This window comes from Camelina sativa, chromosome 1, assembly GCF_000633955.1.
Source record: "Camelina sativa cultivar DH55 chromosome 1, Cs, whole genome shotgun sequence".
Lineage (NCBI taxonomy): Eukaryota > Viridiplantae > Streptophyta > Magnoliopsida > Brassicales > Brassicaceae > Camelina > Camelina sativa.
The window spans coordinates 801,565-827,554 of record NC_025685.1 but is presented as its reverse complement, the minus strand read 5'-3'; the positions used below and the strand labels follow the sequence as shown (position 1 = coordinate 827,554).

Here is a 25,990-nt window from a genome sequence, read left to right as displayed (position 1 = left end):
TCTTTGGTCTGCTCTATATATGTTGTTACTCGTATTTCTTGTCCCCAAATGCATGATCATAGTTTTCAAGAAGCAGTACACTCTCAAGAAGTTTATTGCGAAGAAGGGACCAATTACACTTGTACTGTGGATTCTCCAAGACCTCTGCAGAATGCCTGTGGTATGGTTCGGTTACACGGCATACCTGTTCTATCTCATATTCTTTCCTTGGTTCTCTGGTGAAGTGTTTACTGATTCGGGGAACAGAACATACATGACTATTATGGGATGGGTGGTCAGTAGCTCAGGCGCAGATAAGAAACATGAATACATTGGACAACCCGATGTAATGGTTCTGGTGATACCACATGTGATCTTTGTTGTTATCCCCAGTGTCGTGGTTGTGTGTTGTCTGGTTGCTGAAAGAGAAATGTACAAAGATCACATTCGGACCATCTCTGGTAAGAAAGAGGATGACCATGTCCATGACTGGGGAAGGAAGAAGAGATCACAACGCCGGTCGTTGTTATTCTCTAACAGAAGACTGTTTCGAAAATCACTCTTGGTGGCTTCGTTGGCTCTATATTGGAAACATTTCAAGGTACGACTACGTTCATAGTTTATTTTCTGCTTTGCAATTGTCATCCGTTTTGCGGTTTTATTATTTCTGCAATCACTAATGAAAGTAATTGTTTTTTTGACATAACAGAATTGCTGGGCTATAGCTAGAGCATATGAGATGAATGTGGTTCATTATCCAGGTTACAGCCTTGTAGTTCCTTTGTTGCTACTCTATGTTATCTGGAAATCACATAAAGTTCCATGAGATATGAAAAGAACGCTCTGTGGAAGTATTGGTGAGTTTATGAGAGTGATTTGATATTTTAGGGATTTTGTTGCATTTTGTAATGTGTTGTTTGATAGAGTTGGGACATTATTATAGAGTACAATTGGGAAAAACCGAATTTGAGAATCCGATTCCATTATAAGTGGCTCAACCAACAACTATCTTTAGCACAGTGTTTTCTTATAGCACTATGCCACTATGTATTAAAGTTTACGAGTCTCCATCAGATAGGAAGAGTATTTTTAACAAGCTGCAAGTGCAATGTGTTTTCTTCTAGCACTATGTATCAAAGGTTGTGATCATCATATCGGATTTTGCTTTCGAATATTTGATCAACTTCATATCAGTCTTTTTTGTCCACTAAGATTCCATCAGTGATTGGCTTTTGCTGAACCCAAAACTGAATGTATGTGTGTGTGTGTGTGATTATGATAACGTGTCCGGTTCAGGCATGATATGAATCCAAAAGAAACCGCATACATACACACACATTACATCAACTGCTTTGTAATGAAACGAGAGTTTATTGTAAAAAAAATATAGTTGAAACATTTAACATATAGATAGAGAAGTGCACAAGTTTCATCACAAAGCACAAGCTAACACAAGAATAACAATAGAAAGACCATAACAAAAGCTTAAGAAAGACCAAGACAAAGCAGAAGGAACATACTGCATAAAGTCTCATGCGAGAACAAGAGACACAGAGTCTATTTTTGCGTCTTAATCTGGAAGAGGAACAAGACTCGGAACGTAAAGACCGCCACATCTACAAGTGCTACGGCCACGTGCATACCACAGTGGTCCTGTGTCAACTTGGTTTTTGATCTCACCTCCCTCACTAATTTCGTAAAAGCTGGGACAAGCAATATCATAATCCATTATTTGTACATCATCTTTGTCCTCCTCTTGGACAAGAAGTTTATCGCACCATAACATGATGATACCACCACCATTGGTCTTCTCGTGGATAAAGTATGTGGGAATACCGTTAGCGTAGAGACGGGGATTCAATATAGGGTGATGAGGGTGAGTGACATTAAAATACTTAGTCCATGAGAGAGCAGCAGCAGCATCAGTCACCTTGTTTGTGACCCAAACCTCGATCCCTGGGGTGTCGCGGTGTTGATGCAATAAAGAAAGCCTATCTCCCCCGAAGCTTGACAAGACACCTCTATCAAGATACTCGTGGCGGACCAGATCAACCCCAATCTTAACGGGGAAAACAGAAGAACATATTAAGGGCTTGAATGTCTCTTTGGAGAAATCGAAACTTTGGATGAACATTTGGGAATCACGCCCACCACCCCTGGGTCTAGCAAGCCAATACATGTTTCCCTTCATAGACACGTACTGCCACAACACGATCCAATCGGAAGTAATACCAGGAATGACCCTCCAGAGTTTAGATTTGAAGTCATATATCTCATACTCACTACTAGTTGGGTAGCAGTGAAACTTCAAAACCTTGTAGTTGTGGTCATTGTCGTATCCAAAACCGTACTTATCACAAGGTTGGTAAGAAGCATGCAAGGGGGGTTCAATCAAGGGGGGTTCAATCAATTTTATTAGTCAAAGTGAAGTGACTATACTTATGTCACTTCACTTTCTCTTTCTTTTTAGGGATTTTGTTGCATTTTTGTAATGTGTTGTTTGATAGAGTTGAGACATTATCTATAGAGTATAGAGTTGGGAAAAACCGAATTTGAGAATCAGATTCCATGATAAGTGGCTCAACCAACAACTACCATATTGGACTAATAAAAGATGTCTTTAACAAAGTAATATTCCTTAACCAATTCTGTAAGAAAAAAAAAGCATATTTATATTTATAAATAATTATCCTGTATCCTTTTGCTTTTTTTTTTTTTTTGTTTTTTTTAACAGCTGGACCAAAAGTAAAAAAAGCGGTTTAACTCTCTATCCGCCGGTAAAAAATACTCATTAGAATAAGGAAATAAGAAATGACGTCAGCAAAAGCGTGGTGTGTCACTGTGAACTCGCATCATAATCATATGTCGCCGTAACAGTCAAACACCCAAATAAATACTTAAAATTAAATTCTTCTTCATGAAACAATTTTCGAGTTTTTATTTTTTTCGGAAACATCATTCAGTGGATTTAAGTTTCTTTAATTAATCAGATTATTAAATTTAAGTCGCAATCGCTTTGATCAATTCATTCGTCTCCGTAAGACCTTTCTTCTTCTTCTTCTTCAGTAAGCTTCCTCTTCGCCACTGTCTGTACCTGAAGACTACTTTTTTTTTTTTTTTTTTGGAAAAAAATCGCTGCTTTATATATCCCATTCGAGGTTTTCTTCTTTTTCTTTCTTATTTTTGATTTTATAATCCGACCCTTGTGAAAAAAAGCTGCAAAACGTTTGCGCTTTCTTCGTATTAGCTTTTGCGTTATTGCTCCTTCTTACTCAACTAGTGATATTTGTTTCTAAATTAGGTTTTATTTTGCAATTTCTACATTTTATCAGTCTCAGTCTATGTTACAGATGACAATGGATGCTGATGTGATGGAAACTGAGACCGTTGATCAAGCCGTCTCTGCCTCTCCTCTCCAATTTGCAAGAAGGTTTTTTCTTTTTTTCCTTATGTATTTAAGTCTCTGTTTTTGCTTTGATTTGAGAAGCCATTGATCTGTTTTATTTTAAAGAGTCTTTACATATTTGATGTTTTATATTTACCCAGTTATCAGGTTGAGGCTCTTGATAAAGCTATCAATCAGAACACTATTGTCTTCTTGGAGACTGGTTCTGGCAAGACCCTTATTGCCATTATGCTTCTTCGTAACTATGCCTACCTTTTTCGCAAGCCTTCACCCTCTTTCTCTGTCTTCTTGGTTCCTCAAGTTGTTCTTGTCACTCAGGTTTCTTTACCTCCTATAGTGTATACATTGAATGTGATATGCATCAGTACTTGTCCTTTTTTTGTTCTACAATTTATGTATTAAAGATTGCTGCTTTTTTTCCAAATTTTGAAACATTACTGTCACTTTCTCCATTATTATTAGTGTGAGACTGAGATAGATATAAAAGAATAATGTACAATTTTTTTTGACTTTGTGCTTGTGTGTTATACGCAGCAAGCAGAAGCACTGAAGATGCATACTGATCTACAAGTTGGTATGTATTGGGGAGACATGGGGGTTGACTTTTGGGATTCTTCAACTTGGAAACAACAAGTCGACAAATATGAGGTCTCCTTTCCTTATTTTGCCCACTCACATTCTCGTTTAGTTTTTTTTCTGCTGAAAGGCACTACTTAGGTTTCATGTTTGCTCTGGATGCATTTCCATATAGGCCCGCATTTTCAAACCGTTTGGAGTTTCAAGTGTTCACTCTGTTTATTTTTTTTTTCTCCCTTGGTTTCACAAGTGCAGGTTCTGGTGATGACCCCTGCCATTTTGCTCGACGCTTTGAGGCATAGTTTTCTGAACTTCAGCATGATCAAGGTTCTAATAGTTGATGAATGTCATCATGCTGGGGGAAAGCACCCCTATGCTTGTATCATGAGGGTGAGCACGAAAAGATGCACAGGAAATTTCATTGAAAACATAGGAAGTTTCTATTAAAAATAACTAGTTTACAATGTCATTTAGCTCTTTTTGACAAAATGGCTCCTTTTTTATTCAGGAGTTTTATCACAAACTGTTAAATTCTGGAACTTCTGATCTTCCGCGGATATTTGGGATGACTGCATCCCTTGTGAAAACAAAGGGTATATATGCATTTAGCATTCTTTCTTGATTGGATTTATACATCATACTTTTCCGTTTTGTATTTTTCTTCTCAAGTTTGGTTTTTCTTCTCTGTCTTTTTTTTTTCTCTCAACTAAGGTGAAAATCTGGATAGCTACTGGAAGAAGATTCATGAACTCGAAACCCTAATGAATTCAAAGGTTGCTTCTTTTCTTTATCTTGAAATTTTTGTATTGTCTTTCCTGTTATATATGATTTTGAGTTACAGATAATGAATTCTTTTTTTCTTCTAACCTATCAAAGGTGCCATTAGAATTTGTTATTTTTTTGTCTGTTTATATTTCGATCCTACAGTGAGCATACATCATTGGTATCTGATGCAGAAGCATCATATTTCTTAGTTACCATTTTGAACTGCAGCAAGAGTGTTGATTCTCAAGTGCTTGGCCTGTCTCAATATTTATAAAACTGAACCATATTTTCATTTTGAAAAGGAAATAAACTTATAGGCTGGTTCCTCTTGCTTACTCCATCATAGTAATAAAATTTGTTTGATTATTGAAGGTCTATACCTGTGAGAATGAGTCTGTGCTGGCTGGGTTTGTCCCCTTCTCTACACCAAGGTTCAAGTATTACCAGAACATGGAATTACCAAATCTCAAACGAGCAAGCTGGGTAGAGAAGTTAGAAAAACTAACAATGAAGGTACATGAACTAAGGATTAAAGTTTGTATGATGAATTTCTTTTTGGGTTTTGAATCACAAAATCAAAGAATGAACCTTTTTTGAATCTTTCAGAACGTAGCTCATATTTATTATCATTCTTGTCTCATACTTTAATTATGAAATTGTTAACTGATGGTAGACTTATTTTCAGCATCGCTTATCCCTTGCAACCTTGGATCTCAAATCCTCTACTGTTGATTCTATAGAGAAGAGACTGTCGAGGATAGTTTCAACTCTAACATATTGTTTGAATGATCTCGGAATTTTGCTGGCGCAGAAGGTATATTTTTAGTTCGTGGTGCTGCTTTAAGGTTTAAGATTACATGAGAAAGAAAGGAGTATTGTAATATTTGAGTTTTTCACAACAGGCTGCTCAGTCATTGTCAGCCAGTCAGAATGACTTTTTCTTGTGGGGCGAACTAAACATGTTTAGCCTGACCTTGGTTAAAAAATTCTGTTCTGATGCTTCACAGGCGTTTTTGGCTGACATACCTCATGGTAGTTTTTTTGTTTGCTAACATGCTATGATTGAAAATTCATTCATTTCTTTAATTTTCTCACCTCTTTGGTTCTTTTCATGTGCAAATAGGTCGTGATTGGACTGTTTCTAACATTAAAGGAAATGTGGAGGAAGGTCTCCTAACATCAAAAACAGTCTGCCTCGTTGAGACTCTTCTTGGTTACAGGTTTGGATCGCAGGCACAGTTTTGTTTCTGCTTATCATTCTGGAGTTTGAGATGACGATCTGAAATGAAAAACTTTGAATGTTTGACATTGCTTAAATCAACTCATATTGGAGTACTTTACAATGCCTTTTTTCAAACCTGTGTTGTTTTCCAATTCTGTTTCTCTCAATTTTTATTGATACAGCTCCTTGGAGAACATACGGTGCATCATATTTGTGGATAGGGTGATAACAGCCATTGTACTGGAATCCCTTTTGGCTGAGATTCTTCCAAATTGTAATAACTGGAAAACCAAGTACGTTGCAGGAAATAACTCTGGTCTGCAAAATCAAACTCGGAAGAAGCAAAATGAAATTGTGGAAGATTTCCGGAAAGGCTTGGTATGGTCGAGTTCCTGTGAACTGTTGTAATTATCTGCTTACTGTTATCTTTAGTTCTGAGTAACCTATTTTTATATGTAGGTAAACATCATTGTAGCAACATCTATTCTAGAGGAGGGTCTAGATGTTCAAAGTTGCAACCTGGTTATCAGATTTGACCCTGCATCCAACATTTGCAGTTTCATACAGTCCCGTGGGCGTGCGAGGATGCAAAATTCAGATTATTTGATGATGGTGGAAAGGTATGTTACATATTTGGCTGGTCTTCATAGAGTTTACTACAGCCCCATGCTTAACAGAATCTAATATCTTTCTCACTCATTGCCACTGGCAGCGGAGATCTGTTAACACAATCTCGGTTGAAGAAATATCTTTCTGGTGGGAAAAGAATGCGTGAGGAGTCTTTGCATCATTCTCTTGTTCCCTGTCCACCTCTTCCAGATGATTCAGATGAACTATCCTTCCGCGTCGAAAGTACTGGCGCAACAGTAACTCTTAGCTCAAGCGTCAGCCTAATATATCATTACTGCTCAAGGCTCCCATCAGATGAGTTAGTCCAATACCAGCTTCATCAGATATTTTTCCTTTATTTAAATCTTTGCTTCTTTATATTTCCTTTCTGATGTTTGTTTCTCTTCTTAAAAAGGTACTTCAAACCAGCTCCTAGATTCGATATAAACAAGGATCTGGGGATTTGCACCCTCTACCTTCCTAAGAGCTGCCCAGTAAAAGAAGTTAAAGCTCAAGCGAATGGTAAAGTGTTAAAACAAATTGTCTGTGTAGAAGCTTGCATTCAACTGCACGAAGTCGGAGCTCTAAGTGATCATTTTGTGCCGGACATGGTTGTGGCGGAAACTGTCGCACAAAAACTCGGTAAAATCTTCTGCACATATGTAAATTTGGGCTGTATAATAAATCTCTCATTTTAATGACGTTTGAATTTGCAGAGAAAATCCACTATAACACAGAACAGCCATGTTACTTCCCCCCAGAGCTAGTCTCCCAGTTTTCAGCACAGCCGCAGACAACATACCACTTCTACTTAATAAGAATGGAGCCAAACTCTCCAAGAAAATTTCATCTAAACGATGTTTTGCTGGGCACTAGAGTTGAGCTTGAAGATGACATTGGGAACACAGGCTTCAGGTTGGAAGATCATAAGGGTACAATAGCCGTGACATTGAGTTATGTGGGAGCGTTTCACCTAACACAAGAGGAGGTATTTATTTCATTTAAAACTCGTAGGAATCATTTCTCGTTTAAAGTTCAAATATGAGTCGTCTCTTTATTTTCTTCTGTTCAGGTCCTTATGTGTAGAAGATTTCAGATAACTCTTTTCCGAGTTCTTTTAGATCACAGTGTGGAAAATTTGATGAAGGCTTTGGATGGATTGCATCTTAGTGATGGGGTAGCAGTTGATTATCTACTAGTTCCATCCACTTATTCTCATGAAACATCTCTTATTGATTGGGAGGTGATCAGATCCGTGAATCTAACTTGTCATAAAGCTTTGGAAAAACATTTAAAATGTTCTACCAATGGTGCTTCTCGCGTGCTACATACAAAAGACGGCTTGTTTTGTACTTGTGTCGTACAAAATGCATTGGTTTACACACCACATAACGGATATGTCTACTGCACGAATGGCATTCTTAACAATCTAAACGCGAATTCGTTATTGACGAAGAGAGAGACTGGCGATAAGACTTATATTGAGTACTATGAGAAACGGTACATATAAGTTTACACAGAATGTTTATACTGTTCTCACTATTGATATATTTGTTGCTCCTTATATTCTATTTTCAGATGCTGAATTCTATAATCTTGTTGCAGGCATGGGATTCAGTTAAAATTTTTGGATGAACCGCTTCTAAATGGAAGACACATTTTCACGCTGCATAATTATCTCCACATGACCAAGAAGAAAAAGGAGAAAGGTATAATGTTTAACCAGTCTTTGATTGAGTTCATCATGATGTCATGTTGAATTACTTATTTATATTATTTTTACTGCAGAGCATGACAGAGAGTTTGTCGAACTACCTCCTGAACTGTGTCATATCATTTTGTCCCCAATATCAGTTGATATGATCTATTCATATACTTTCATCCCATCTGTTATGCAACGCATTGAATCTTTGCTTATAGCATACAACCTAAAGAAGAGCATCCCAAAAGTCAATATTCCAACAATCAAGGTAGAACTTGGGGCTTTCAAGCTGATACACATATTGTATGGTCTTTCGTTTTGTTTTTTCACCAAATGCTTTTGGTTTACTTGTGACTACAGGTTCTGGAAGCTATAACGACAAAAAAGTGCCAAGATCAGTTTCACCTGGAATCACTAGAAACTCTTGGTGACTCATTTCTGAAATATGCTGTTTGTCAGCAACTATTCCAACACTGTCGTACTCACCATGAGGGTCTTCTTAGCACGAAGAAAGATGGAATGATTTCAAATGTTATGCTCTGCAAACTTGGTTGTGAGCAGAAACTTCAGGTAAACATTCTTCAGTCTTAACAACTCCCAAATTGCTGGAATGAAGTACCCAGTGCATCGAGGCTCTATAGAAATGTTTAGATTTCAGCAGGTTGACTATCAAATTATTTCATGTAGTTAGTGTTAAAATTGTAAAATTATCTTCTTTGAATACAGGGATTTATCCGCAATGAGTGTTTTGAACCTAAAGGTTGGATGGTTCCTGGTCAATCATCTGCAGCTTATACTCTTGTTAATGATACCCTACCTGAGTTTAGAAACATATACGTTACTAGTAGGAGGAATTTGAAACGCAAGAGTGTGGCTGATGTTGTAGAATCACTAATTGGGGCATATCTCAGCGAGGGAGGTGAACTTGCAGCTTTGTTGTTCATGAATTGGGTGGGTATAACGATCGATTTCACAACTACGAAGATGGAACGAGAGTCCCCAATACAAGCAGAGAAGCTTGTGAATGTTGGTTATATGGAGTCGTTGTTGAAATACAAATTTGAGGACAAGTCTCTTCTAGTTGAAGCATTGACTCATGGTTCATACATGATTCCTGAAATTCCACGATGCTATCAGGTCCGGTCGCCTTCTCGATAAAATTAGTCTTCTGCTTTATTTTCTTTTGGCGTTTTGAATAAAGAAATACTAATTTGACTCCACTGCAGCGGTTGGAGTTTCTCGGTGACTCGGTGTTGGATTATCTCATAACCAAACATCTTTACGACAAATATCCTTGTATGACTCCTGGACTGCTAACCGACATGCGATCAGCTTCTGTTAACAATGAATGTTATGCTCAAGTGGCGGTGAAAGCAAACCTGCACAAACACATCCTGCATGCATCTCATGATCTCCACAAGCACATCTCTAGAACAGTCAGTGAGTTTGAACGGTCGTCTTTGCAATCCACTTTCGGATGGGAATCCGATGTATCTTTTCCTAAGGTAACACATTTTGAAAACAAGTACCTTAACTTCTACCTTTTTTTTTTGTTTTGTCTTAATGTCTTTGCAATTGTCAGGTCCTTGGAGATGTGATAGAATCTTTAGCAGGCGCCATATTTGTAGACTCAGGTTACAACAAGAGTGTAGTGTTTGCGAGCATTAAACCACTATTAGGTTGTATGATAACTCCAGAGACCGTCAAGTTGCATCCTGTGAGAGAGTTGACAGAATTATGCCAGAAAGCGCAGTTTGAGTTGAGCACAGCGAAAGGTTTCAAAAATGGTGAAGCTTATTTCACGGTTGAAGTGAAAGCTAAGGAAATGAGTTTTGCTCACACATCAAAGGCCTCTGATAAGAAATTGGCCAAGAAAATGGCTTACAAACAAGTCTTGAATTCACTTACAGAGTCTCTTCTTGCCTCCTAGATTTCTTTCTCTTGTGGAACTGAATTAGAGCTTAGACTCTCTATTGGCTATTAATAATAGTTATCGTCATTATTATTTTTTTTGGTTAATCATAATTTGAGCAAAAACAGTGTGTAGGGTTTTAACCATAACATATATAAAACGGTAGGCCAATAAACGAAGCAATCAATCTCGTGTTGAAGCAAACCCTAAATTGGAGGGGAGACAGAGGAGGAAGGGTGAGGATAGCACAATCAACAATAATGTCGATGCTTTTGGTGAAGAAAAGAATGTCGAAAGTAGCCGGTGTCAGAGAATCGTGGGTTAGGGTTCTTTGATCGAACCCCTCCCTCCCTCTCCTTTCTGTGTTTTTTTTTTTTGTGTACTGATGAATTTGTGATGTGTCGATGTCAGATACGAAGAGGAGTTCGCTTGTTGATGACGGAAACGACGTCATCATCTTTGTCACCATCTCCATATATGCTACTCCCACTTGATGGTATCAGAGACGCTCCCGCCCGTCCCCGCGCTACCAGAGGAGACAAAATAGCCAATATCAACTTGTACGACCCAGTGAATCAGAAACGAGTGACGATAGCAGACCAGAGGATCCCTGAAAGCATCTACCGTTCACGCAACATCGAATCTTCTCGTGGCTGGATGATCAGAATGAACAACGATGATCTAACCGTACATCTCACCAACATGTATCGTGGCCGTCAAGTTCTAGGCAGACATGGTCTCCTGCTTTACAACCGGTGACTCCCGATGGCGCCACGAGCTGTCTATTTCCACCCGATCCAAGGAATCATTCGTTTTCTACTCCAATAAAGATTCCACCTTTTATCTCACGCCTCCCACTGATGCATTCTTCCGCAAGGACGGTAGGAGTATGGCCGAACCTAGCTTCCCCTTCCTAGCTTATTTCCGTCAACGCAGACCCTTAAAGCATCCAGAGATGGGAGAGTATGAATTCGAGCTTCTGAGAAGGTGCACTCGGACCAAATACTTGGTGGAGTCACCCTCTGGCGATGTATTCATCATTGTCTATTATGCTTTGCGAACCTATAAGGGGAAACCCGTCTTCCATTGGGAGACGCGAGGCTTGGAATTGGATCGTCTGGAGGTGAAAACCGGGAGAAGGTGGTTTATGTTGTACATGCATGATCCAACCACAAGGGAGGACACTTATGTCCAAGAAAACATTGCAAGCATGTATCCCGGACTTAAGCCCAACTCCATCTACTTCATTGATTGGAATCAGCTTTTTCTCTACGACATTGCCGACCAGACCTTCTCAAGACTCCCTCATGACGGTAAGATTTCGTCGAATTCCTGGATACAGCCCATCGTGATGCACAAGTAGTTTTTTGCCTTTATATATGAAAGAAGTAATCTTGGTTAGTATTATATATTATGCCTTTTGTGGGTTGCATATAATAAAGTCCTGAAATCTGATGTTGTAGGACTAGGATAATAAAACACTGGCAGGTTATATGTGTGACCTGTGTTTTAAATGGCGAGAGGCAAGGTGAGGCGACAGAGGGTAGGTTTGGCGCCCTGTGCCTAGGCGAGATTCGCCCCACGCCTTTGGTGTATGAGGCGCAACTGCAAAAAACAGACATAAGGTTAGTCATAAATAATCGATTCCTTACCATGTAAGCACAACCTGAGTCTAAAACCAATAGCTTATCATTTGAAATTGAAACATAGAGAAAGATTTGAAAACAAAGAAAAAGCCAATCATGAGTCTGAAACAGAGAAATGAAAACAAAGTAGAAGCAAATCCAACGAAAGTTTAAAACTTAAACACAAAGCCTAAAAATCCATCTCATCATCATCAAACTCGTCATCTTCGACATAGACTTCAGTATCATCATCTCCTCCTATGAAATCTTCTTCAGCTTCATCCTCATCATCTTCATCAATCAAAGTCATAGACTTCTAGAACCATTTTAAGTAAGCAAATATTGAGAAAATATTGAGAAGATATTGAGGTTTAACCATATATTACCTCCTACTATTGCAGGCGCTAAGCGAGATGAGGCGGGCTCCATGGCAAGGCATCCCGAAGCGAGCGCCTTTGGTCTACCGCCTGGCCTCATCTACTAGAGGCGCTACACCCTTATAATCACCTCGTCTCTCGCCCAGGCGACGCTTTTTTAAACACAGTGTGTGACACAATTTCTATCTAGCTAGCTCCTTGTGCTTAATTAGAATTGTGCTTGTTGTTTCTTTCATCATTAAAAATTTATCTAGTTCATTTTGTGTTATGTTCTATCTTTGTTCAAATGGTGTGCTTGGCATCAAGTATCACGTGTCTGAATGATACTCTTTCTGCCAAAGAATTGTCATTAATAGCCGCATGTCTTAATCAAACAATAACTAAACTAAACTAAAATCAATCTCTACCAAAAAAAATCAAAACAATTTGCAAAGACAGAAAAAAAAAAACAAAAAATCACCTTTAAAGTCTTTAACCAAAATAAATTCAAGCTAAGAGCCAAAAGTTCTTGTGACGTTTGGTTGTGATCAAGTAACCACCAAGCTTACGGTTCTTTGGTTTAACCGCAATGGTCATACATGAAGCCTTCTCTAGGCAATACTTGAGAACTCCTGCTTGGCCTCGCCGTTTCTTCCATCCCCATCTCTTCAACAATCTCCAAACCGGTGGTTTCTTCTCTTCTCCGACCACTAAGAGACTCACTTGTTGTTCTTTAGCTTCTTCTACTATCTTCTCTCCTTTCTCCTTCTCTTTACCTTCTAGCCTTCTTATTTCAACTTCTATCTGTTTATTATATAGACATGATAAATTCTATCACATTTTAGCAGTTTTGAAACGCAACAAACGCTTTTTGTTAGGATTTGGACTCACCCCGGGTCGCTTTGTTTGGCAGAGTTTCTTAAGAGTATGGACGAGTTCATCAGTCTTTACTTCCTGTTTCCGGTTCTTCCTTTTGCCTAATAGCAAATTGAAATCCTTAATTAGAATTTCAATCTCAAAAAAGTCAAAGCCAAAATTGCTAATTGAGATGTAAGATTAGAGAAATGACCTTTTTTAAAGGGTTTGGAGAAATATAAGAGAAAGAGATAGTCTTGTGATTGTAATGTATGCTTCAAAGCCCATTCAAGAGCTCCAGTTGATGCAATCACTTTATCCACCACCACCATCACTCTATTCCCGGCCTCAGTGATCTCCGCCTCTGCCGTTTCAACCGCTGCTTCCGTCTCTTCGCCTTCACTTTCGCCACCCCTCACAACACTCTTCCCATCATCTTGTTCCTCTGCTTCTCCTTCTTCCTCTTCTTCAAACTCTTCATACTCGCTGCTGCTACCCTCATCGTTTTCCTCTTCTCCGATGCCATTGTCTCCTCCGAGAAACTCGATTCTCTGATCTCTTTCTATGGAACTAGACTCTGGTTTAAACCTGATGGTTGAAGAACGGATCCGGACATGTCTTAGGCTCAACTTGACTGATTTCTTGAGCGATCTTGCCATGTTCTCCTATGAATCTCGATTCTAACAACCGTGCTTGTGATCTTGATCATTGTTACATACGTGCAAAGAGAATTAAAGAAAAAGTAATCACAAGAGAAGTTCCTAGGACGTGCGTACCATAAGAATATATATATTAGTCCGAAATTTTAACGACAGTTTCACACATATGTTTGTTGTAACGAATTTTTTATTAAATTTGAAGATCTTATTAATGCAACACACGTTAATTTGCGTCTCAATTCTTATAGCCTCTGGTTAAATAAACCGAACTTCTTCATCTTATTCTCTGAACCGGAGGAGGAGTTGCGTAATGAAACGAAGGAGCTAGTGAAGGCATCAGAAGCTGGTGCTTATACATAACCTTTGAAATCCAATACGTTTGTGCAAGACCAAAAGGTTGAGGAGCAATACGTACAAGACACTCCTTTTGGTTTGTCATCGTCATGTTCTCTGTTTCTGCAGTCTTCAATGTTTCCAAGTAAGAATTGGCATTCCGGTTCATGTTTTTGTTACCTCTGACGTAAGTCTTATCCTTTCTCAAGTGAAATTACCCAAAAATCGCCAAGATATTGAGGCATAGGTAATAAAAATCTCTCTGTAACTCTGTTCAAAACTACAACGGCGGTTTCATCGTCCGTAGAAGGCATCTCAAGTAGTCAATACTACTCAAGTGGGTATTCTACTGAAATCCTCTGTTCTGGTGGGAGATGAGAATTCTTAGATGTAATCGACAGAGACTAGAGATAGCAACATATAGACCGCATGAAGAAGAACAACATATAATATAGTCCTCCATATCTCCCTTCGGCTTCTCCTCAGGTTGTCTTCAAATTGGTTGATCGTGAGCTTCGGAATATTATGGCCTCAAAAAGACGTAGAAAGCGTTGGCAAGAGTTTCTTCTCCTTTGGATTCGTTAACACTCCATTTCTTTCTTAGTTATATTGTAGCCTTGTTTATTTTTATTTTTGCCTGGGCTGGTTTACTTTCTCTTTATAAAACCTCTAAATTCATCTTTATGAAAAAAAAATATATAGTAGTATCCATAAATAGAGAGAGTAACAGAGTATTTTTAGCGCCGTTAACAAGGTCAAATTAGGGTTTCCCAACATATGGTCAAAACCTGGTTTCAAGCCCAAATTAAAGTACTTTTAATGCAAGTCTTCTTAAATCACGTTCAATTTCCCAATCAATCATCATAAAACTTTGTAAGAGACGGGTGTGATTAATCTCCAGTTTCCTTATAAACGGCTAGTTTGCAACTCGATCATATATACTCCAAACACACCCCATTACTAAAAGATTTGCAACTTGATCATAAAGTAAAAGATTTGTTGTTTTTGACTTTTTGTTCATATGAAAAAGAAGTTTATATTAACACACATTAATCTGCAGGTTAACACAAAACATATTCACATTTGCGTAAACGGAAAAAAAAAAGTTATCACAAATGAAAAACACACGTTAAGTTACTACTAATGACTAATGAGGCACCTTGGTTGGTGAAGAGAAAATGAGAAAAAAAAAAAACATATATAGTATTAAAAATTGGTTATATTAGGACACATGATCTTCTATTATTGTCTCTAGCTGTGGTTTCTTAGATTTGGAAACAGAGATCCGATGAATAAACTCCGCCGCCGAGAACTCTTCTATGTCTTCAAGATTCAGCTTCGGTCGTCCGATCAGCCTTACGTCATGATGATGAACACCTTCCTCTTCCGGAGACACTCTCCTATTGTCAACGCTTTTGGCGCGTTTCTTGCCGGCGAGGTAGAGCCGAGTCATGTCGGATGCGTTGGCTGCGGAAATGACACGCGTCATCGGGAACGCAACGTACACATGGCAGCCACCTAGGTCAAGGTCATCGTCGGCGCCGAGTGGTATGAATTTCCGGCCGATTCTCAAGGATTTGGCGTCGACGAGGAAATAGCTTGGCATCTCCATCATGATCTCCGCCACTTTCGTCGGCGCGTGGATATCACGCACTCCACCGTCCGGGAGAATCACTTTAGCCGACGACGGTGATAATGAAGTTGACGACTGAGACGATGGTGTCGTTTTGTATAGACCGCATGAAGCGTAGTTCCCCATATTGTTGAGTGTTAAACTGTTAATCACTATGGAGTGATCGATAGATGAGATGAAACTGATTTTGAGAAGATCGAAGAAGAGACAAACGGAACGACCGAGACTATATATATAATAAATACAAGGGCAAAGATTTAATGATTAGAAATAACAATATAAGTTTCTATAAAATATGGTGAAGATGGACAGCGTTGCAACAATATAGAGAGGTTGACATTAAAAGATAGTTGAATCCGCGTCTTTAACACTTAGTGTATATATATGGGCATTGTTTCTCATTTTACTCCACGTTAAAAGGTGATGATTAAAAAGAGACAATTAAGTCTTATCAGTTATCACATAATTAACTTCTTTGTTTATTACATATTTTATGGAAAAAAAAAAAGAAAAAAAAAAAAAAAACTTGATATGTGGAATTTTCGATTTTGGTGGGGAGATACCCTCAATAATATGATGTTTTAATATTTTCTGAAACTTTCTAAATGTTTTTCTCTTTGTCTATACAGAGTGTTCTACTTTTAAACATATATATAAAAAAGTGGATGGTAGAAGATGCATAAAGTCAATAACTCAAATTTAGTTAAATTAGAAGAAAACTATTTTAATGCGCTAGAGTCAACGAAGCTACCATTGTATACATCGTGAGGAGACGGTGACGATATAATAATAAGTTAATAACAATGTATTAATCAAGTATAGCGGCTCAAAGTGTGGAAGGACGCATGCAAAACTTATTGTATTGCTTTATTATTTCCAGTTCCAGTTGTTAACCTCATCTCATCACACGATATGATGGTAATATGATTATGAACATACACACGCGTGGGATCAACGCTTGATCACTTCTTGATCATTTTGTGCTTTCGGTTTAAAAACACTTTTACAAATTTGTATACATTCGATATGCTTTAGTTTTCTGTAAATAACTTGTCACCTGTAAAACTTTCGCTTCAACAATTAAAGCAAGATAGTCCAAATCAAACAAATGGAACACTAGAATCCTAACTAACAGATCTTTTCATATCTTTTTAGTTTTTTTGTGTAACTAAAAGATCTAATTCCTCTATATATCTAAGATTTTTAATTATTTTTCTCTGTTATATATACAAAACCCTAATAGAACCTTCAAAGACTTAACCAAGATCAAAGCATCAAAAACAACTAAATATCAATCACTCATATATGTTAATTAGTAATTAGCATTTGCTTCTTCTTCTTCTTCATGATGAGATCACCAATTACTCTCATCCTCGTTCTACGTCTCCTCTCATATTCTCTTATACCTCAAAGCACAACGGCATCGTCCTTGTTCCCGTTTCCATTCCCGCTTCCACTTCCATTCTCGCTTCCTTTCATCTTCGGCGGAAGTATTGCCGGTAGCGGTAATAGTAGTGATGACGAGTTAGCTAGGAGGTGTTTTCCAGACCTAGGAGACGGAGAAGCCTGCCTGGCCGAAATCTTCGGGTCATTCTTTTACCGTCAAATCATGATAGGACCAGAATGTTGCAAAGCCATCCTTGAAATCGACCAAGACTGTACACAAGCCATTTTTAAACCATTCAGCAGTTCTTACTTTAGTAGTTCCGTCAATCAGTATTGCACTAATAATTAATCGAAATTTGTTTAATTAAGGTCTATCTTAGCTGTGATTGTTTAACCTAATTTATGTTGTTTCTTTGTTCTATATTATTATGTTTTTTTTATCAGGAACTTAATTCATCTCTAAAGTTAAATGAAATTTTGATTAATATGTCGCCAAAGGTGTTGTTATCTTTATTTTAATTTCATAATGATTTATTTTCATCTCTTTTAAGATGGTTTAATATCACTTAAACGTGTTTTACAAAGATTAATTAAATCAAGAAGCGGTGTTAGTATTTTTATTTTATTTTATTTTTTTAGAGCTTTGTTATTGTGTCTTTTCTAGTTTACTTTATTTACGCCGATTAGACATTGTTTACTTCTTCTTTTTTTTTTTTATCAAAAGACTTTGTTTACTTAAAAATTATACTAGTGGTTTTTTTTTCTTTTTTCTTTCCAAGCTATCAATTTTAAATTTTTTTGTACCGTACTTCTTTCTACACATGAAATTAAGAGAATAAAGTTGGTTTTGATATGTTGGTATCTCTATTCCATTAATTAGTTAATAAATAAATAAAAGGCTAAAAAACTGATAAAGAAGAAAAGTTGAAGAATAAAATTCGCCTTTCTTAAAAGTTGCCGAAGAATATTACTTTCTTAGAGAGCAAGTGAAGTAAAGAGATGAATTATAACACTACGTCGTATCGTATGCATACATATCTTGAATCTTCTGGCCTTCATATCAGAATAAAATTTCTTAGTTACAATAGTTCTATTATTTAAGGAAAAAAAAAATCAACTTACTCGCTCATATTACTGAAAATCAAAATTTTCAATATTAAATATCTTTATACAACATAGGACACCAATATATAGTTTCTAGAAGAAACACTCTGTATTAAATGACATTGAGATTTTTCTTTTCAACTATATGAAGTGAATGATATGTTATTCGAAGAGAAAAAAAAAAAAGTGAAATGTATTGAAAAAATGAAATTGATGTTTTTAGCACTTAATATATCACTGTTTTTATCTATGTTAAAGAGTCATAATTAGTCATTAACAAAGATATTTGTTGCGTTTTAAGAAAAGAATCAAAGAGAGAACTAGTAGCTTCAAGAATCTCCTCCATCACAATTCAAACACAGTCTAAAAAGAAAAAGACAATCATTAAATATCTCGAATTCTATGTGCGCCAATATTCTCCAAAAGTCCAAACCATCAAACCGGACCGGTTATATATACATCAGACTACCGTAATCAATTTCCACATATAAATCATCCATTGATAGAGAGAGAGAGATGGGAAAGGTACGTACGGTGGGAGTGGGAATGGACTATTCTCCGACGAGCAAATTAGCTCTCCGTTGGACGGCTGAGAATCTTCTTGATGACGGCGACACCGTCATCTTGATCCACGTCCAACCACAAAACGCCGATCATACCCGCAAAATCCTCTTCGAGGACACCGGTTCACGTATTTACTATACATGATCTCTTAAACTAAATTTAGTAAATTTTGTTTCATATTATTATGATAAGGAATTTGTATGTTGATCTTTAAAATTTACAAAAATATATGATTATTGCAGCGCTGGTTCCTCTGGAGGAATTTAGAGAGGTTAATTTCTCTAAACAGTATGGACTTGCTTACGATCCTGAGGTTCTTGATGTTCTTGATACTCTCTCCAGGGCTAAGAAGGTAAAACTAGTGTTTTAATATCATACTTCCTTCATATAATGATGTTAAATCATTGTATTTTGAACTCAAAATTACAAAATTAAAGGTGAAGGTAGTTGCAAAGGTGTATTGGGGAGATCCAAGGGAGAAACTTTGTGATGCCGTCGAAAATTTAAAACTCGATTCCATTGTTCTTGGCAGTCGGGGTTTGGGTTCTCTCAAAAGGTAAATTTATTACTCTTTAACTATAGTTGTAGTCTAGTTTCGTCACATTTTTTGGTTAAAAAGGCCTAAATTGAGCACCTCGATACGCGTCTATAGTTTAATTAGTACTACTAACTACATATTTTATATGTTTTCATATTTTGTAGGATGTTGCTGGGTAGTGTGAGCAATCATGTAGTGACAAATGCAACATGTCCAGTCACAGTTGTTAAGGGCTAATTAAAGCCTCTCTTGTCCTTTAATTCGACCAAGTTAATAATGTTACTAGTCACGTGTGTGGCACTCATGCATTGTTTAGATATTTTGCAAATTTGTGAAACTGATTAGTGTGTGTTGTGTGTGTATCAATAAATGAAAATTTCTACTTTTATTATAAATAGTACTAACGTTTTGTATCAGAACGAAGGAATGATCAAATGAAAAAAAAAACATTAATTAGCTATTTATAAGAAACTTCGAGTTGGAATTTAGAACATTAAATCATGATTCAATAAAATATTAATCAATTGGCTCTGTTTATAAATTTTAAACTCCAATCTTAGAAAGTTGGACTTATTAAAATCTAAAAGAAAGGAAGTTGGTGCTGTGAAGAATAAGTTGGTTTTAGATGGATAACAATGACTAATCCGTTAGTTGGACTTTATCAAAGTGGGCTTATTATAAACATAGCCGAGATGGGTAGCCTGAGGTCATTTATGTTGGATCATGATCTGATTGGATAAAATTGGGTTTTCTGAAAATATTTATTTTTGGGCTGAAAATCTTTATAAAACTACGCTTTTCTATCCAGTTGTTGACAGTCTCGGGTAAACTAAAGGAGAAAGAAGATCCGATCTTGAATGAGACCGTTGGAAATTAAATTTTCATTCTTCGGTTAGTGACTGATTTGGAAATTTGTGCATTCATGAAGAAAATAGAGAAAGTGAACAATGGAGTTAGGTTTTTGGGTGGAAGAACAATTGTCATAACTGATTAAAATTACAATCAGATGGTCCAAAGATGGTTTTGGTGAATCCAATCCAATCCAATTCTATGTGTGACCTTCAAATATAGAAAGCGCCGTCCAATTTAAATTTTGGTAAAAACAAGTTATGATTATTTTGGCTTATCTAGATTTCTAGGTATGTATTTTGATGTTACGTAAGATTGTTTACGATATTATTTGCGTTGATGTATTATGGACTCGGTTAAAGTTTGCTTAAACTTGAACGGCGAGCCAAATCATATTTTTTCCATGTTCATTGTGTTAAATAATGAACTAGTTTGATTTGATCAATTATACATTACTTATGTTCAATAGCTAAGATAGTCAATTAGCATGGCCTTCAATCATGGATTAAACTAGTTTTTTTTTTCAACCAAACACTAACTAGAAAAAACTCCAAGATTAATAGTCCAAACCGGAGGAGAAAAATTTACAAAGGAAATTACACAAATTAAAGAACGAGACGACCGAGTGAGACAATCTGCCTTCAAATTTGCCGTGCGAGGAATCTTGGACAAGGAGAAGAGCGGAATACAGGCCCGTAGCATAAGGAAGTCGTCTAGAATATTAGAAAAAGCCGGCCAGTCCTCAGGAGCTTGAATCATCGTTATTAGTTCTGCGCAGTCCGTCTTGAAACGTTGGCAAACCACACCATTGGCAAGGAGACACTCCATGGCCTAAATTAGAGCCTCCACACCATTGGGAAGGAGATTAAACTGGTTTTTCCGGCCTGTAATATGTATTTTTGAGATGAAACCATATATATATATAATTCATGCTTTTCGATCTATACTAGATTGATCCAGTGCAGCTTGAACTGGGTTCTTGACTTAGTTGTATCACTAATTAGTAGTCTCATCCTAGAGTTTTTGGAGGTCTAAAACTAAATTAAAAGTGGCATAATTTATATAGGATTGTAACAAAATTAATCTCATAAACAACAAAAAAGAATAATCGGGCAAATAATTTTATTGATATCAAACAAAAATTATGAAGTCAATATGTAACAAAAAAATTACATAAGTAGAGATATAAATCTGACATTGGAGTGAGAAAATACATAATAGAGAAGTAAATCTGATGTTTCTTTCCGTAGATAAGTCTTACAAATGATAAATTTTATTATAAAAAATAATATAGAAAGACCAAATATAAAATATTTCTTTCCTCATGCTATACGCGTCTTCATAATGTTTCATTGGATTTTCTCAAAATTTATTTCTTAGTATTTGCAAGTTGTTGAATTGGCTACATTGTTTAGAAAAAAACATATTTTACAATAGATTCATATTTGTATTCTACATGTAGTTGATGATATCTTTCCATCCTCCTAATTTATGAATAATGTACACAATAAATAGGATTAAAACCAATTGATTAATATTTTAAACAGAAATTTTTCATTTATTTTATTTTTAACTAAAAAATAACTTTATTTATTTTTAACAAAAGATTTTAAACACAAGATTTTTGTAATAAAAGAAAATATGTTTACATGCTTTTTCTCTGTAAAAAATTTAAATATAACAGAAAAAATTAAAAATTTTAGTTGACAGTTGACACTACAGATTAACACTTTGCATTTTCATATTATATATAAATTTATGGATAATAAATAGTGGGGTTATAACTAGGTGATATATAGGCCCCGCAGATTCAAAAATTAATATATATAAAAAAATAAATTATACAATTATTATATACAAGTTTTAAAGTTTAATATTAAATCTTATAATACATATATTTAATTTTAATAAAAAGAAATTTCACAATTGTAAACTAAATAGAGAGAAAAATGTATGTGTGATTGGTTTGAGTTCACCCTAAAAAATAATTCGACCAATAATAATATATAGAAAGCAAATCTTACCCCAATACATTGTACACAAATTATATGAAATATTTCTCTAATACATATATGAATTAAATATTAACTTTGAACATATAATTAAATTTAGACCTTTTAATATATAATTCTAGCCACTCCAATGGTAATATCTATCTTTTCCCCTTCTTCCCATTTATGATACAATGTATTATTTTTTTTTAATATAATTGGCCTTCATATCACCCTTTTCCCCTATAAATACTGATTAACTTGTGCATTGAGAAAAACAAAAAATTGTTAGTAAACACAAATATTTTTTTTTAGAAGAAGAAAATGGAGAATTATGGTAGTGGGAGCTCATGCAATGAACAATATGCTTCGGAAGACTCCAAGCAAAGCGGGAAGAGGACCGGTCATCGCCATACCCCTCAACAGATCCAAGGACTTGAAGCGTAAAACCTTTATTATTTATTTATACATTTTCGATAAAAACTTATGATTTTTTAATATTACAATCATTAATTTTTGATTTCTTGAAATTGTATCAAGTTTTTTCATGGAATGTCCTCATCCAGACGAAGCACAGCGACAACAGTTGTGTGAAGAGTTGAAACTCGGGCTTAACCAAGTCAAGTTTTGGTTTCAGAACAAAAGGACTCAATGCAAAGTACTCATCTTGAAAAATCCTTTTTAAAATACTCTTCAATAATTTCTCAATATATTTTAACCAGTTGATATTTAATAATAAATAATCTATTTTTCATATGCTATAGGTCCAAGAGGAAAAAGCCGGTAACTTATCCCTTCGTGGACAAAACGAAATTCTCAAAAGTGAGAACGAAGCTATGCACGAGGCATTAAGTAGCGTATTGTGTCCAGATTGTGGAGGTCCTCCTTTTGGCAGAGAGGAACGCGCACTCAATTTCCAAAAGCTGCTTTTGGAAAACGCTCGTCTGAAAGAGCAGGTATTCATACAATATATATATATATATATATATATATATATATATTTTGGATGTTTTATTAATTTGACTAATCATCATATTTTTCATTAAAATTTACAAACAAAATTCTATTAATCTTTTTTTCAAAACGCTATTTGGAAAACATTATAAAAGTTATCTATATTGCTTGTGAATCTATATACATGTACGCCATTATATAATTAATCATCATTTTTCATTTAAATTTACTAACAAAATTATACTAATCTTTTTTTCAAAAAGCTATTTGGAAAACATAATAAAAAATTATATATATTGCTTGTGAATCTATATACACATGTACACATACGCCACTATATAATTATTTACTTTTGTGTGAAGCGTGACAAAATCTCCCATTTTCTATCCAACATGTCCAAACGACTGACCGTGGGGGGCTCATTAGCTTCTGTTCCTACCCAACACATCTTTGATCAAATCTCCTCATACGGAATCAACCCAAGCACTATGTTCGACCCATCTAGCTCATTCGGACCGCCAACTTCTCAACCCATCCAACCACAACTATTCCAAATGGATGTAAGCTTGTTGTCTGAAACCGCGGCAAGTGCGGTTGAAGAGCTTAAGCGGCTGTTTTTTACTGAGGAACAATTTTGGGTTAAGTCGTCTATCGACGGCACAGATGTGATTGATTCAGAGAACTATGAAAAGTTCTCGAACGCTGTCAAAAAGTTCAGGAGCATGAGTGCCCATGTCGAGTCTTCCAAAGATGTCACGGTGGTTCCAATAGAAGCTACTAACTTGATTGAAATGTTCTTAGATGCGGTATGTATTCAATTTGTCGTCTCTAGGAAAAAATATTACGTTTTGACTTTAAGACACGTTGGTTTGTCCTAAATTAAGGGTTGGATGGAACTAATGATGATGAAGAAAATAAATATGAAAATGTTTTACTTGTTTATTGTAGGAGAAATGGAAAGAGCTTTTTCCAACGATGGTGAACCAGGCCAAGACGCTACATGTGCTCGGGTCGGAGCTTCCTATTAGAGAAAACTGCAATATTTTGCGAGTGGTGAGAATTATTTTTTTTTATTGGAACCATTATTTACGTAACCAACTTACAGTTTTCATTATATTACCTTTCATTGAAATTATAGGGATTATTTTGTTTAAAAACGCACAATCCTGCACGTAGAAAACTAATATGGGTAAAACATTTTGTTTGATAACATGTATACTCATCATTTGATGTTTCGAACGTGAATGAAATTTGATAGATGTGGGAGCAACTACACATTCTATCGCCGCTAGTGCCACCAAGGGAGTTCATGATCGTGAGGTGCTGCCAAGAGATCAGTAAAGGGCTCTGGATTATTGCTGACGTGTCACATAACGTTTACTTTGACTTTGTCAATGCTTCTTGTTACAAACGTCCTTCTGGTTGTCTCATCCAGTCTTTGCCCAATGCTCAGTCGAAGGTATATCTCTCTGATCTCCATGGTCTCTTGGTCGAACTCATAAATGACATTTTATATATTGCGCGCATTTGACTGATGCTATCAAATATTATAGGTAATGTGGATTGAGCATGTGGAAGTGGGCCATAAACTGGATACACACAAAATCTTTAAAGAGCTTTTAAGCGGCGGGTCAGGCTATGGAGCTAAGCGTTGGATTGCCACACTTGAGAGAATGTGTGAGAGGATGGCTCTCACCTCCAACCTAACCCTTCCTGCAAGTGACTGGAGCGAAGGTACGTATCATCTTTACGACTAACTAAAATAATGACTTAAAATTGTGAAAGTTAATCAAAATATGTTATTTTTTACGACTAACTTGTATCATTTTGATTATAATCGAATTTACCAACATGTTCTTTAAAAAAACTTTAGTCAACATTTTCTTCGATTTCTATAAAAGAAATTAAGAAAAAAAATTCGAGTCAAAATTTGAATGACGAATATATACGGAAGTTTTTAATTTTCAAATGGATGAATATACTGACTCATAAAAGCATATAAAGAAAGAATATTTTCCCTATATATCTAAATTTATTTCCCAATAATTGAGTTTTCTAATTTTTAATTTTAGAAACAAAAAAAAAATCTCTTTTTGGGATATTGCTTATTATTTTAATAAAAGTATGACATATTTACAAATATCGTCACAAATTTTTATTTTATTTTATTTGCTTAGTCTAGTCTTGATTTTAAGTTTTGAAGTTTGAAATATTTTGTAAAATTAATTGGATTAAGGTCATAGGTCATATATAATAAATACATCTAGTGCAACCAGCTAAAAAATGTTTATCTCTAGGTTCAGACCGAAAGACATGCAACTTTACGTTATTACATCAGTTCTTGTTTATTTACGTATAGTTTCTACAATAATGTGGCGTTTGATCAAGTTATTATATCTTGGCAGTCATAAGGACAGGAGAAGAAAGGAGGAGAGTACTGAAATTAGGTGAGAGAATGATAATGAATTTCAACGAAATGTTGACCATGTCCGGAAAAGTTGACTTTCCGCAGCAGTCGAAATGTGGAGTGAGAGTCTCCATGCGGATAAACCTCGAGGCCGGCCAACCACGCGGTTTAATTGTTAGTGCTGCTTCCTCTTTTCCAATCCCTCTCCCTCCTGTGCAAGTCTTCGACAACCTCCGGAAACTCGACCCTCGTCAGCAGGTTTCTTTCTTTTCTCTATGTCTTTCTTCATTTGTGAACTTTGATACGTGAAACTAGTACTAGTTAATCAGTCGAGATTTTGATTAGGGCTTTAAGACTAGTAATGGATCATACTATTGGGCTTTGTGGCTTGCTCTAATATGGTTTACTAAATTACTTAGCTAGTACACCTTAAATTCAAGTATGCTTTAGTCCAACATTCGTTAGATAGATAACACCGGTTGCACTAGCCCAAATTCATGCATAGTATTGCCGATGTTGTTGGAAAGGTGTAAAGCCTCATGTTAAGAACATGAATATATATATA

General features: G+C 36.0%; 9 protein-coding genes across 14 annotated transcripts in view; 5 read left to right on the top strand and 4 right to left on the bottom strand.

Annotated features, from left to right (window-relative positions):
* LOC104785476 (putative metallophosphoesterase At3g03305) overlaps positions 1-1,172 on the top strand; it is a 4,086-nt gene extending 2,914 nt beyond the window's left edge. Inside the window, exons 4-5 of one of the 3 annotated variants that reach the window (XM_010510730.1) lie at positions 7-580; positions 689-1,172. In XM_010510730.1, the coding sequence (XP_010509032.1) occupies positions 7-580; positions 689-805 (691 nt within the window). In that variant the 3' untranslated portion in view covers positions 806-1,172. The remainder of the gene's footprint in view (positions 1-6; positions 581-688) is intronic. The other 2 variants (XM_010510807.1, XM_019244032.1) reach the window with 2 other exon arrangements.
* On the bottom strand, positions 1,550-2,158 carry LOC104703170 (putative F-box protein At1g77650). The gene has a single exon (XM_010419135.1). It carries the CDS (start codon positions 2,156-2,158, stop codon positions 1,550-1,552), a length of 609 nt encoding a protein of 202 aa, XP_010417437.1.
* Positions 2,902-12,441, top strand: LOC104785142 (endoribonuclease Dicer homolog 2). 4 transcript variants are annotated; one of them, XM_010510477.2, is made up of 26 exons: positions 2,902-3,044; positions 3,330-3,409; positions 3,526-3,703; positions 3,920-4,033; positions 4,217-4,351; positions 4,470-4,554; positions 4,673-4,734; positions 5,099-5,239; positions 5,412-5,540; positions 5,629-5,758; positions 5,850-5,946; positions 6,131-6,326; positions 6,408-6,568; positions 6,661-6,876; positions 6,973-7,199; positions 7,274-7,545; positions 7,630-8,057; positions 8,163-8,266; positions 8,346-8,527; positions 8,620-8,829; positions 8,986-9,396; positions 9,486-9,764; positions 9,842-10,491; positions 10,583-11,484; positions 11,635-11,796; positions 12,198-12,441. In XM_010510477.2, the coding sequence occupies exons 2-23, from the start codon at positions 3,330-3,332 to the stop codon at positions 10,187-10,189; spliced, it is 4,185 nt and encodes a 1,394-aa protein (XP_010508779.1). In that variant the 5' UTR covers positions 2,902-3,044; the 3' UTR covers positions 10,190-10,491; positions 10,583-11,484; positions 11,635-11,796; positions 12,198-12,441. The 4 variants fall into 4 exon arrangements, with proteins under 4 accessions (XP_010508779.1, XP_010508629.1, XP_010508854.1 ...); XM_010510327.2 differs by having other exon boundaries at positions 3,318-3,409; XM_010510552.1 differs by lacking the exon at positions 2,902-3,044 and adding an exon at positions 3,045-3,137.
* LOC104785054 lies at positions 10,537-12,291 on the bottom strand. Its single transcript, XM_010510216.1, has 3 exons — positions 12,183-12,291; positions 11,674-11,776; positions 10,537-11,542 (listed from the first exon to the last, which is right to left on the bottom strand). The coding sequence occupies exons 1-3, from the start codon at positions 12,271-12,273 to the stop codon at positions 11,416-11,418; spliced, it is 321 nt and encodes a 106-aa protein (XP_010508518.1). The 5' UTR covers positions 12,274-12,291; the 3' UTR covers positions 10,537-11,415.
* LOC104784957 lies at positions 12,622-13,689 on the bottom strand. Its single transcript, XM_019243505.1, has 3 exons — positions 13,222-13,689; positions 13,044-13,129; positions 12,622-12,956 (listed from the first exon to the last, which is right to left on the bottom strand). Exons 1-3 carry the CDS (start codon positions 13,664-13,666, stop codon positions 12,660-12,662), a joined length of 828 nt encoding a protein of 275 aa, XP_019099050.1. The 5' UTR covers positions 13,667-13,689; the 3' UTR covers positions 12,622-12,659.
* Positions 15,022-15,964, bottom strand: LOC104784866. The gene has a single exon (XM_010509996.1). It carries the CDS (start codon positions 15,756-15,758, stop codon positions 15,222-15,224), a length of 537 nt encoding a protein of 178 aa, XP_010508298.1. The 5' UTR covers positions 15,759-15,964; the 3' UTR covers positions 15,022-15,221.
* LOC104703161 lies at positions 16,981-17,367 on the top strand. Its single transcript, XM_010419122.1, has one exon. The coding sequence runs from the start codon at positions 16,981-16,983 to the stop codon at positions 17,365-17,367; it is 387 nt and encodes a 128-aa protein (XP_010417424.1).
* Positions 18,606-19,606, top strand: LOC104784775 (universal stress protein PHOS32). Its single transcript, XM_010509887.2, has 4 exons — positions 18,606-18,813; positions 18,929-19,038; positions 19,124-19,242; positions 19,389-19,606. The coding sequence occupies exons 1-4, from the start codon at positions 18,639-18,641 to the stop codon at positions 19,459-19,461; spliced, it is 477 nt and encodes a 158-aa protein (XP_010508189.1). The 5' UTR covers positions 18,606-18,638; the 3' UTR covers positions 19,462-19,606.
* Positions 22,389-25,990, top strand: part of LOC104784621 (homeobox-leucine zipper protein HDG8) — a 4,789-nt gene continuing 1,187 nt past the window's right edge. Inside the window, exons 1-8 of the mRNA XM_010509696.1 lie at positions 22,389-22,507; positions 22,605-22,722; positions 22,829-23,020; positions 23,381-23,824; positions 23,967-24,071; positions 24,277-24,477; positions 24,572-24,752; positions 25,424-25,683. Of these exons, the coding sequence (XP_010507998.1) occupies positions 22,389-22,507; positions 22,605-22,722; positions 22,829-23,020; positions 23,381-23,824; positions 23,967-24,071; positions 24,277-24,477; positions 24,572-24,752; positions 25,424-25,683 (1,620 nt within the window). The remainder of the gene's footprint in view (positions 22,508-22,604; positions 22,723-22,828; positions 23,021-23,380; positions 23,825-23,966; positions 24,072-24,276; positions 24,478-24,571; positions 24,753-25,423; positions 25,684-25,990) is intronic.

Bases quoted from the DNA above. Each gene is read 5' to 3' on its own strand.
- LOC104703170 (XM_010419135.1), bottom strand. From the start codon at position 2,158: ATGTATTGGCTTGCTAGACCCAGGGGTGGTGGGCGTGATTCCCAAATG.
- LOC104785142 (XM_010510327.2), top strand. From the start codon at position 3,321: ATGTTACAGATGACAATGGATGCTGATGTGATGGAAACTGAGACCGTT. The intron at 8,528-8,619 runs GTAGAACTTGGG...TTGTGACTACAG, and splicing joins TCAATATTCCAACAATCAAG to GTTCTGGAAGCTATAACGAC. The intron at 8,830-8,985 runs GTAAACATTCTT...CTTTGAATACAG, and splicing joins GTTGTGAGCAGAAACTTCAG to GGATTTATCCGCAATGAGTG.
- LOC104785054 (XM_010510216.1), bottom strand. From the start codon at position 12,273: ATGAGGCCAGGCGGTAGACCAAAGGCGCTCGCTTCGGGATGCCTTGCC. The intron at 11,777-12,182 runs GTAATATATGGT...TGTTTTTTGCAG, and splicing joins AGCGCCTGCAATAGTAGGAG to TTGCGCCTCATACACCAAAG. The intron at 11,543-11,673 runs GTCACACATATA...TCATATATAAAG, and splicing joins TCTCGCCATTTAAAACACAG to GCAAAAAACTACTTGTGCAT.
- LOC104784957 (XM_019243505.1), bottom strand. From the start codon at position 13,666: ATGGCAAGATCGCTCAAGAAATCAGTCAAGTTGAGCCTAAGACATGTC. The intron at 13,130-13,221 runs GTCATTTCTCTA...ATTTGCTATTAG, and splicing joins CTCCAAACCCTTTAAAAAAG to GCAAAAGGAAGAACCGGAAA. The intron at 12,957-13,043 runs GTGAGTCCAAAT...TATAATAAACAG, and splicing joins GCCAAACAAAGCGACCCGGG to ATAGAAGTTGAAATAAGAAG.
- LOC104784866 (XM_010509996.1), bottom strand. From the start codon at position 15,758: ATGGGGAACTACGCTTCATGCGGTCTATACAAAACGACACCATCGTCT.
- LOC104703161 (XM_010419122.1), top strand. From the start codon at position 16,981: ATGAGATCACCAATTACTCTCATCCTCGTTCTACGTCTCCTCTCATAT.
- LOC104784775 (XM_010509887.2), top strand. From the start codon at position 18,639: ATGGGAAAGGTACGTACGGTGGGAGTGGGAATGGACTATTCTCCGACG. The intron at 19,039-19,123 runs GTAAAACTAGTG...ACAAAATTAAAG, and splicing joins CTCTCTCCAGGGCTAAGAAG to GTGAAGGTAGTTGCAAAGGT. The intron at 19,243-19,388 runs GTAAATTTATTA...CATATTTTGTAG, and splicing joins GGTTTGGGTTCTCTCAAAAG to GATGTTGCTGGGTAGTGTGA.